This window comes from Microtus ochrogaster, chromosome X (assembly GCF_000317375.1).
Source record: "Microtus ochrogaster isolate Prairie Vole_2 chromosome X, MicOch1.0, whole genome shotgun sequence".
In the NCBI taxonomy this organism is placed as follows: Eukaryota; Metazoa; Chordata; class Mammalia; order Rodentia; family Cricetidae; genus Microtus; species Microtus ochrogaster.
Window position 1 is genome coordinate 45284269 of NC_022026.1, and position 10303 is coordinate 45294571.

Consider the following 10303-nt stretch of genomic DNA (forward strand, 5'->3'; position numbering starts at 1 on the left):
CAGGCAGATCTCTGTGAGTTCGAGGCCAGCCTGGTCTACAAGAGCTAGTTCCAGGACAGCCAAGGCTGCAGAGAAACCATGTCTCAAAAAACAAAAACAACAAAAAAAGATTTCCTACTTTTTTTTTAAAATTATGAGAGTGTACATGAGTACAGTACTCACAAGGGCATCAGATGCCCTTGGAGCTAGAGAAGTCCGCAGAGAGGAAGGAACTGAGGAGAGGCAGAAGGGAAGGTCCAACACTGGGCAGAAACCATGCTCGTTTGTTAGAAGAAGCTAATCTGGTGATGACAAAATTGTGACTCATCAAAACAGGGCACTTTAGGGCTGGAAAAGGATCTGGGAGTTCACCTTAGGAATCATAGCCTTCAAGGCCTGGCCCTCGTGGGTCGAATTTCAGAGACACATGGCTCCTAATGCCTGGTACCTGAGAATCACACATGACAGACCCCATGAACAGAATGGGAACCCACCTCAATGACAGTAAGCAAGCATGTCTACATATCCGAAAAGAAAAGAATCTACAGATACATTCGTCTTTTTCTTTGTTCGAGTTTTCAGTTTTGTACACCATGTGATGTTTAAGTGGAAAAAGAAAAACAAACATTCACCAGGGGCAAGTTTAAAGGAGCCACAATGTTGAAATTTGACAAGTTATACCTGGTCTAGAGCTGAAGTCCTATAAATTCTTAGAAATCTATTGTCAAATGTAATTGAAGGCCCGATAGCCTTCTTTTCTACTTCCTGTTCTTCTGGCCTCTCGTATATGGAGGATTTTTAATCCTTTTTCTTACTCCTTCATATAAAATTCCCTGCAGTCCCATCTTTACTGTGAAGTACATGAAAGCCCGATAAACATCACAGTATGCAAACCATCGTGCCGTGCTGGGGAAAACTGCATCCTATCCTGGACGTGAATCCCTGTTTATTTAAAACTGGGTTCTGATCAGCTCCGCCAAGTTAGCAGGTGGCTTTGAGAAATATTGTTTTAGCTGCACATGCGTGAGAAAATTGGGTGGAGCTTTTAACATTTTTTAATGTGTAGAATATGAGTAAGATACAAACTATGTATCTGCAGCTACGCCTAGTGTTTGCCTACCCTACCAAGGGTCTCTAACTTACAAAACCAGCGCTTCATAATTTCCAAGACTATTCTCTTGTTGCCACAGACTCTGGATAGCAGAAGGAGCACTAGGGGAACTTTCCGTGGCAGCAGATTTGGAGGGGAGGTGTCACACCTCCTTACTCAGGTCCTGCCACCCATACTCCAGCCCCACCTCTGCCCTGTCGCCTAACATCAGGCAAAGACACAGTGGCCACAGTGCTCAGAAAAAAACTAATCTTACTTTTGTTCTTTAAAAAAAAATGAGCCCAGCGGTGGCGGCTCACACCTTTAATCCCAGCACTTGGGAGGAAGAGGCAGGCGATCTATGAGTTTGAGGTCAGTCTGATCTACAAAATGAGTTCCAGGACAGCCAGGGCTACATCGTGAAACTCTGTCTCAAAAAACAAAACAACAGCAGCAACAACAAAGAAACAAATAAACAAAACAAAGCAGTGAACAAAGGAAAAATTGAAGACAGAGTCTCACTACATAGCCCTGGCTGCCCTTGAACTCACTTTATAGACCAGGCTGACCCCAAACTCACAGAGATCTGCCTGCCTCTACCACCCAAGTGCTGGGATTAAAGTGCTAGGATTAAAGGCATGTGCCACTATGCCTGGCATTTTTTCCATTAAAAAATTTTTTTTGACTTAACTTTTTTCATATTTTGGTCATATTCTTTTTCCTCCCCCAACTCTTCCCAGCTCTAACCTACCTCTCTACCCACCCAACTTCAATTTACATTGAAAACATTGTGAGCTGTGGTTGTGTGTGTGTGTGTGTGTGCATGCGCATGTGCATGTATGTTTATGTATGGTGGTGGTCACAAGACATACATGTGGAATCAATTTTCTCCTTCCACATTTATATGAGATTCAGAGATAAAGCTCAGGGCATCAGGATTGCTTGGCAAATGCCTTTACCCATGGAATCATTTCATTGCCGTACCCCATGCTATGCTCACTAAAGATTATCCTTTTCTTTAAAAAAATCCATAAAACAATATCCAGAGCCATGTGTGTGCAATATTTACTTCTATTTAACGAGCAGGACTTCCTGTAGTCTGCCCAGAAGTCAAGCAATGTCCTTGAGAATGTTTTTCGGTAGGCATAGCCTCCAGATCAATGTACACGCATTGAAAGAACTGTTCTTAATTCCCACTTTTGGAGTTGTTTGGTCTATATCAGGAGGAACGATTGGTGGTGATTTATTGAACCTAGTCTCCCTTCTGTCTACTACCTGCTGGGGCATACTCCTGGGCTCGTGGGAAGGACCTGCTAGTGGCAGGCTGGGTTTACTTCCGGCCTGCACCTGCCTCCATCTCGGGGAACAATGTCTTTGTGTGCTTCCTGATCAAGAGTGTTAATAGGATGCAAATATTTTCTGTTTTAATGCACGGCCCTGGCATAGTCAGGGAAAGTATGAGAGAGATGGTGCCTCCGAGCAGTAACGTTTCGCTTCCAGCTTGAGAGTTAAAGTTAAGACCCACACGTAGCCCAACTCCACAGAGACTAAGGTAAGTAAACTTAGTTATCTTCAGAGCATCAAAGATAGACTGAACTACTGGGCACCTAATTGTAAATAATGGTACAGTCTCACAAAGCAAAGAAGAAGATGAAGTTTATCTCTGTGGCCCAAGGCTTTAACATCACTGCTTTTCTTATCAGACCTGATAGCAGAAAGAGAGCCTTATAAAACCTGCTGCTGTGTCTTTGTAGAAAGAGAACGGGCACACTTCCTTTTCTTTATACATACCTTAGGTCATAATGTTTCCCATAGTTTGGGAGGGAAAAGCTTTTCCTTTGTAAATGTGCTCATTTTTGCTGTTCTTTTGAAGCTCTCTGGGCAGAAGTTTTGTTGCCTTTTCACCCATCTTCTTCCTTTGATTTAATCTCGTTATCGTTAATCATACCTGCATCCTTTATGTCAGAAGACCCAGTCAGGGTCCGGGCTGGTGAATGTTCCTTACAATGATCCCAGTGTTTTGTGGTGATTTGGATAAGAGGGCGAAACCACTGGCCACAGGCACGGAGGGAAATTTCAATTGATCAGTGATTAATACATGGTGTATATATGTACATATATACATATGTATCTTGAAGTACATTTTAAAAGGTTTTACCGTCTCCTGCTCAATTCAATAGATGTGTGTAGGATGTTTAGATAGGAGAGACCATTTAGAGGAGGTGGTCAGGAGGAGGGTGCAAAAATGGTGACTTTCTTATACAGAGTGAGACACATAGAAAACCTACACACTTCCAAACTCAGAACAAAGATCTCAAACCACTACGAGGGGGGTGTGGTCTACCCTACAATCCTGAATCAGTATTATTTATAGAAGTTGGCCTCCTTATTCTCCCTGAACCTAGCTAGATACTGCAATCATTTTAATTCTTTCCTTTTCTTTAGGACGACAATATGGATACCAAATCCATTCTAGAAGAACTGCTTCTCAAAAGGTCACAGCAAAAGAAGAAAATGTCACCCAATAATTACAAGGAGCGCCTTTTTGTTTTAACCAAAACAAGCCTTTCCTACTACGAATATGACAAAATGGTAAGGCTTTCCTTCCTTATTTATTATCTTTTCCCGGTCCCCACAAAGTACTTGATTAAAATAAAGGATGCCAGGTTTCCTAGCTAAGAGTAAAGATCACCTCGTATCAGTGGGCTATACTGCCTCTCTTTACCAAAGTATGATGGATCAAGAAAAGGGTTTTGGAAAATACTGATTCCTTTTATTAAGACCAATCAGAATACATCTTTAACGCAGTTGTTCTCATCTGGAGTAACTTTTGTTCCCTGGGAGACACTGGACAATGACTAGCGAAACCTCAGCTGAAACAGTGGTTCTGGGGGGTGGGGGTAAGCACTATTGGCAGCTACTGCCTAGAGACTGAGGACACAGCTAAAGTACTCTACAGCTCATAGCCAAGAGTTAGCCATCCGCAAATGGCTTTTTTAAAAAAAATATTTAAATTTATTTTATTTATTAAAAGAAAACAAACTATCTCTTTTTCATTTTACATACCAATTCCAGTTCCCTCTCCCCCCCCCCTTCTCCCATTCCCTCCACCACCTTTTCCTCCACCCCACCCCTAGCCAATCCTCAGAGAGGGTAAGACACATTGCTTTGGGGAAGGTTCAAGGCCCTCCCTACTAAATCTAGGCTGAGCAAGGTATCCATTCAAAGAGAATAGGTTCCCAAAAAGCCAGTACAAGCAGTAGGGATAAATCCTGGTGCCACTGCCAGTGGCCCCACAGTCTGCTCCAGCCATGCAACTGTCAGCCACATTCAGGGGGGCTAGTTTGGTCCTATGCTGGTTCCTTCTTTGTCTGGCTGAAGTTGGTGAGCTCCCATTAGCTCAGGCAGACTGTTTCAGTGGATGAACCCATCATGGTCTTGACCTCCTTGCTCATATTCTCATTCCTTCCACTCCAACTGGGCTTTGGGAGCTCAGTCCAGTGCTCCTCTGCGGGTCTCTGCCTCTGTTTGCATCAGTTGCTAAATGAAGGTTCATGGTAACATTTTAGACAGTCATCAGGTTGACTACAGGACAAGACAAGTTCAGGCCCCCTCTCCTCTATTGCTTAGGGTCTTAGCTGGGGTCATCCTTGTGGATTCCTGGTTATTTCTCTAGTGCCAGGTTTCTTGCTAGTCCCATAATGGCTCCCTCAACCAAAATATCTCTTTCTTTGCTCTCATCTCTGTCCTTGCTCCATCTCAACTATCCTCAAATGTTAGTAATAGTGTTGAGAATGTGGAATGCTGCCTTAAAACAGTAGAGGAAATAACAACAGCTCTGTGCCTTTGAGAACTTGATCCTGAGAGAAAAATCAAAACATCATCAAAAACCTGAAACCAAGTAAAGCTGCTTCGTGCCATTAAACTTTGATATCTCTATTAACCACTTGGCAGGTGGTTTAAAAAAAATATTCCACGATTCTCAAATAAGATTGCTAACTGTCAGTCAGATGCTTGCTTTTGGAGAAGCATGTGTGTATGTGTTCATAGTGTAGAAACATGATTGTGACAGCCATGGAGCAACAGGGCATGTGTCTCCATTGGCTTCCACATTCCCTCGTCTCCCTCCAGACATTACCTTTAGCTGTACACTTTGCCCTGCTCACCGTGACACACCAGCATGATATAGCTTCTGGTTTGCCTTTGAATTCAGAAACGAGGAAGCCGAAAAGGATCGATAGAAATTAAGAAAATCAGATGTGTGGAAAAAGTCAACCTAGAAGAGCAGACACCCGTGGAGAGACAGTACCCATTTCAGGTAAAAAGAGGGCTTGGTTTCTTTAATATCTTTTAGTATTAGCTCACTATGCACAGGAACATAACAATATTGCAAAATTATCCCTTGAGACAATGATAATGTTTGGAATATGCCCAAGTGGGCGTTGGCAGTTTATCAGAACTGGCCAACCTGCTTCCCCCCAAAGAATTTTAAGTACTTCCATGTAGCCAGGTGGTGGTGGCACACACCTTTAATCCCAGTACTCGGGAGGTAGAGGCAGGCGAGTCTCTGTGAGTTCGAGGCCAGCCTGGTCTACAAATTGAGTTCCAGGACAGCCAGGGCTACACAGAGAAACCCCTATCTCAAAAAGCCAAAAAGAAAACAAAAATTCCATGCTACAGAGAATGTCTCAGTGAAGGGGTTTTGAGCTGAATCAGACCTACGACGAAACTATCAACCTGTTGGGGAAAACCAAGGGAGAGGGTGCCCATAAAGGTGACCTCAAACACAGTAGGAACAGAGGCTACCCAAAGTCACAAAGGTTTTCCAGCCCTACGAAGTCCTAGCCCACCACTCGCATCTGCATACCCATAAAGATATATCGCAACTCATCTCTAAGTATAGTTGCTCATTTGCTAGTAAAAAAGCACACTCACATATATCATATATAAATACAAGTAAAAATATTAAGGTAGGATGCGCCCAGCTTCTAGAAGATCTTTCCTAAGTGGTAGTGTTGTTTTCCAGTTGTAAAATAAGCCCGATGTGGAGAGAGCATTGCAATTGTCAAACTGGGGCATGCACGTGTGCTTGTGGTTGCAAGAGGAGGGCATGCAGTGTCTTGTGTGTGGAGGCACCTTATTCCCTTGAGCCCGGGTTTCCTTCTGATCCCGGGGCCCCAATAATCTTAATCACTGTGACCTCCAGAGCAGTGGGCTTACAGGCCTGCACAGGAGCACGCCTTGCTTTTCTTACTCACTGAGCCATCTCTCCAGTCCCATAAACAAGTGCCCCATAAACATAAGGGATAAGAAAACACAGTGTGGAGCATCTGAGAGTGACAGATTGACTTAACAAGGAGACAGAGTTTTCCTGAATATAAACCCAAATGTAAACTGATCAGAATGTGGGGAATACAGCCATAGCAAAGGGTAGGATAGCCCATCCCTGGAAATAGTTTCTAAGGATACAGAAGTTAAAGACGTCCTAGCTGTGAAAGGAATTGCCTACTGATTAGGAAGATGGACCAGAGGACTCCTAAGAAATAAGTGATTTACCATATTATAATACTTCCTGGTCCAGGGCACTCCAAATGAGGCTTTAATGTTCACCACCATTCTGTGTTTCATTGCTGTGATTTTCCCCAAGTTCTGAAGGTCTGACATAAAAACATATTCAGATAAATAAGATTTTAAAAAACACTTGTAGTCTTTTTTAATATAATTCCAAAGCTAGTATATGAAAAAAAATATTTCTGATAATATAAAAATTTACTTGTACACCAGACTGAACCATGAAACACTTGCAGCAAAATTCATTGCTTTTTTTCCTTTCCAGATTGTGTATAAAGATGGGCTTCTCTACGTCTATGCATCAAACGAAGACAGCCGAAGTCAGTGGTTGAAAGCACTGAAGAAAGGTAACAAAATGCCATTCACGAAGGCTTGAATTGCTCTCCTGGGATGGGCTGTATTCATACTTTTGTGTTCTCAGTGTTACAGGCAGGAAGCGAGAGGGTTTCACCTTCGCTTTCACACTGAGCACAGAGATAGCTCTTGTGAATTTCCTGGCAGTAGGTGGGGCATGGGGTGGGACCAGGGAGCGGCAGACCAGCTGGGCTTCCCATTCCAGTCCTGTCGGGATTCTATTTTCAGTGTTCAGAGACAGCGCCAATTGTACTGAGCACTTACCACTGGCCAGCTACTCTGTCGAGAACTTGTTGCATCTTCTTGCGTAATCCTCTTGACAACGTTGGACAGGGCTATTATTAGTCTCCGTTTTTCACACAAGTTTAAAAGAAAACAGATAAATGCCACAAACCTTGTTAATGGGAGACTCAAAATGGAATTACCTGAGCCCAGCTTTTTAAATCACAATATTGCAAGCTAAGTCTCTATATCTTTGGCCCAACCTGAGGATTTAATGAAGATTTTATTCGTGATTTTCAGCTGCTGTGGGAACTTGGGAGAGAATTGTTATTATTTTAGCACCTTGATATTTCCCCTGCAATCTTTTTGCTTTCAAAGGGGTCAGGTTGTGAGGATAACACGTAAATTAAATCAATGACTCTACTGGTGCAGCTTCAGGTTTTAACACCCTAGACAGAGGAAGATTTTTGCTTTTATTTTGATGTGTTATGCTTCTATTTTCGATTATGGCAATATCTCAGCACACCTCAGATTGCCCACAGCCAGCTCACATCGATGCAAACACATCCTTTCCCACACATAGGTCCTCATTTTCCCTTTATGTGAAAAGACTAAGCAATCTGTTTTGTGGAGTGGTGAAGTGGTCCTTAAGGAGAGATGCTTCCCTCATTACCCACAATCATCTCAACGAAGTGAGACGGGTACCTCTGCCAGAGCCAGGGAAACCTGGCTGTCATCTGTTTTATGTAGCACATCTGGGCCTTTCTGACCTGTAAAATGAGGAGAATATTTCCTTTCTCCTATAGCAATTACATGTATGAGTGACTCTAAAAATCATTAAAATAGCCTCTTAAACATCAGCCATTGTGGTTATAATGACACTTTCAGGGGGAGCTCTAAGGTTTTCTTTCCAGCCAGCCATCTTTGGGTGAACTGCCTAAGACTCGGCTGTCATATAGATACTCCCTATATTCAGCTCTTGTGTAACCCCTGTGTGTCCATTTGTGGGTCCTTCTGGAACTCTATGTGGTGTTCAGGCTTTGGGGTGACACACATGATGGCTTATGGATGGAAGAGGAGAAGGAAGAGACAAGCAACAATGCATCTTGGTCCTCATGAAGCTCTTGTGTCTCCATTCCTGGTGCCACTGTCTGCACAGCAGAAAGTGTGTGTCTGTTAGCAGTGCTATGTATTGGAGGAGAAAAGACACCAAGCAACCCACTGGAACAGATCCGTTTGTGCTTTCTCTCTCCCAGGGAGTGGGAGGCAGGCAGTCTTGGGATTAGGATTCCACAGATTCCTTCTAGCTTTCTGTTTTACCATTCTTACAGGTAACTGAAAGGTTCTAAGCTGTTTTAGAAGCCCCCTGCTGAACACTTCCATTCATGCTGCCTTTCTCAGAAGTGGGGCTCATATCTATCTCTGTGTACAATAGACATTGAAAAACCAGTATCTGTGTTTGTTTTTTCCAGTCTCTGAGCTTGTCCTCAAGTTAACAAAAACTTACTTGCTGTGGCAAGACTTAGGTTCTCTCACTTAAATATTTCCCCTTACGAACTTCCACCAATTTAAACTATATCAGTCCATTTAACTCTGTAAGAGTCATGATAGCCAGAACAGCAGCCCTCAGGGGTAGTATGTAGACTAACTGATGCATGTGTGGGGAAAGTACATAAAGTCACATACAATTTTTTAATGTCATCATAAAGTATCGGGATTATTGCAATGTGGATTTTGGGATTTGGTTGGAGGATTAGTTACTCAGGAAACTAAATCCTTTTAGCTGGAAACACATTAAAGAGCAAGAGTGTAGACAGGAAGAAAGCTTGCAATATGCCTGGAGAAGTCCAATGGTCATTTGGGCCTAAACTCAGAAATTAACATTTTATAATCTTAACTCATTCTATAATAATTACCTTTAATGCTCACCAGTAAAGTTGTTCCTTGATGCTGGCATTTTCAGCTAAACTGAACTGAGCTGTATAAAATGAATGTCTACTGAAACCCCCTTTTCACTGAACCATCTGAGGCAATTTATGTATATTATCTTATATATTTATGTGTATTACCTTATACCTCCCCAGTGACCCAGTACAATATTATTATTATTCCTTAAGTTGGGTTGATAAAGGAGGACTAGAACTCTCTGGGTTCAAAGTTAGGAATTTTCTAGACGAACATAAAATCAAGAAGGAAGAGTTGAGGTGACACCCAGAACCAGCCCTCCCTACCTAAAGATGCTTCTTGAGCTCTTCTCGACTAAATCCTCAGAGGTTTCTGAGCTATATTGCAAAAGATGCTAATTTCTTATAGATACAGTACTGTATTCCAGTATTGGAATTTAATTTGTTTTGATTGACATTGCCTTATTCTCATGGTTTGTTTTTTGAGTGCTGGAGGTGGAGCCTGAAACTTGGTGCATGCTAGGCAGGAGCTCTACCTCCAAACTGCATCCTAGCTAGGTGTGTTGGCAGAGTCCTGTAGTACCAGCACTTGGGAGATGGAGGCGGGAGAATCAAGAGTTCAGTGTCAGCTTTGGCTACATGGTGAGACAAGACTAGATTTGTATACAAGAGACCTTATCTCAAAAAAAAATAGACAGCTTTCCACCCCACCCAAATGATTTATTCCTTAGAATAAGGATGTCAAATTCATGAAAGACCAAGAAAAGATGAGAAACTATTCCAGGTCAAAGACAACTCAGTGACTAAATTTCATACATAATACTGGCTAAGAACTTTGATTGGGAAGAATAAGTCATTTAAAGAACGTTATTGGAACAATTGGAGAAAATCAAATATGAAATATATATATACAATTTCCGGAATTTGACAATTTGCTTTATAGTTAAGTAAGAGCATAAATACCCTTGGTAATAGAAACTGTGTAGGGAAATATTTATGCGTAACATTATTCAAGCCATATATGTGCTGTTGACTCTAAATTATTACGTGAATAATAGTGACAGATTTTTAGAACAGCCGGGCAGTGGTAGCGCACGCCTTTAATCCCAGCACTCGGGAGGCAGAGGCAGGCGGATCTCTGTGAGTTCGAGGCCAGCCTGGTCTATAAGAGCTAGTTCCAGGA

General features: G+C 42.3%; 1 protein-coding gene across 1 annotated transcript in view; it reads left to right on the top strand.

The window, feature by feature from the left end:
• Positions 1-3520: 3520 nt before the first annotated feature.
• Bmx (BMX non-receptor tyrosine kinase) overlaps positions 3521-10303 on the top strand; it is a 55174-nt gene continuing 48391 nt past the window's right edge. The window contains exons 1-3 of the mRNA XM_026784887.1: positions 3521-3661; positions 5283-5387; positions 6906-6987. Of these exons, the coding sequence (XP_026640688.1) occupies positions 3524-3661; positions 5283-5387; positions 6906-6987 (325 nt within the window). The 5' untranslated portion in view covers positions 3521-3523. The remainder of the gene's footprint in view (positions 3662-5282; positions 5388-6905; positions 6988-10303) is intronic.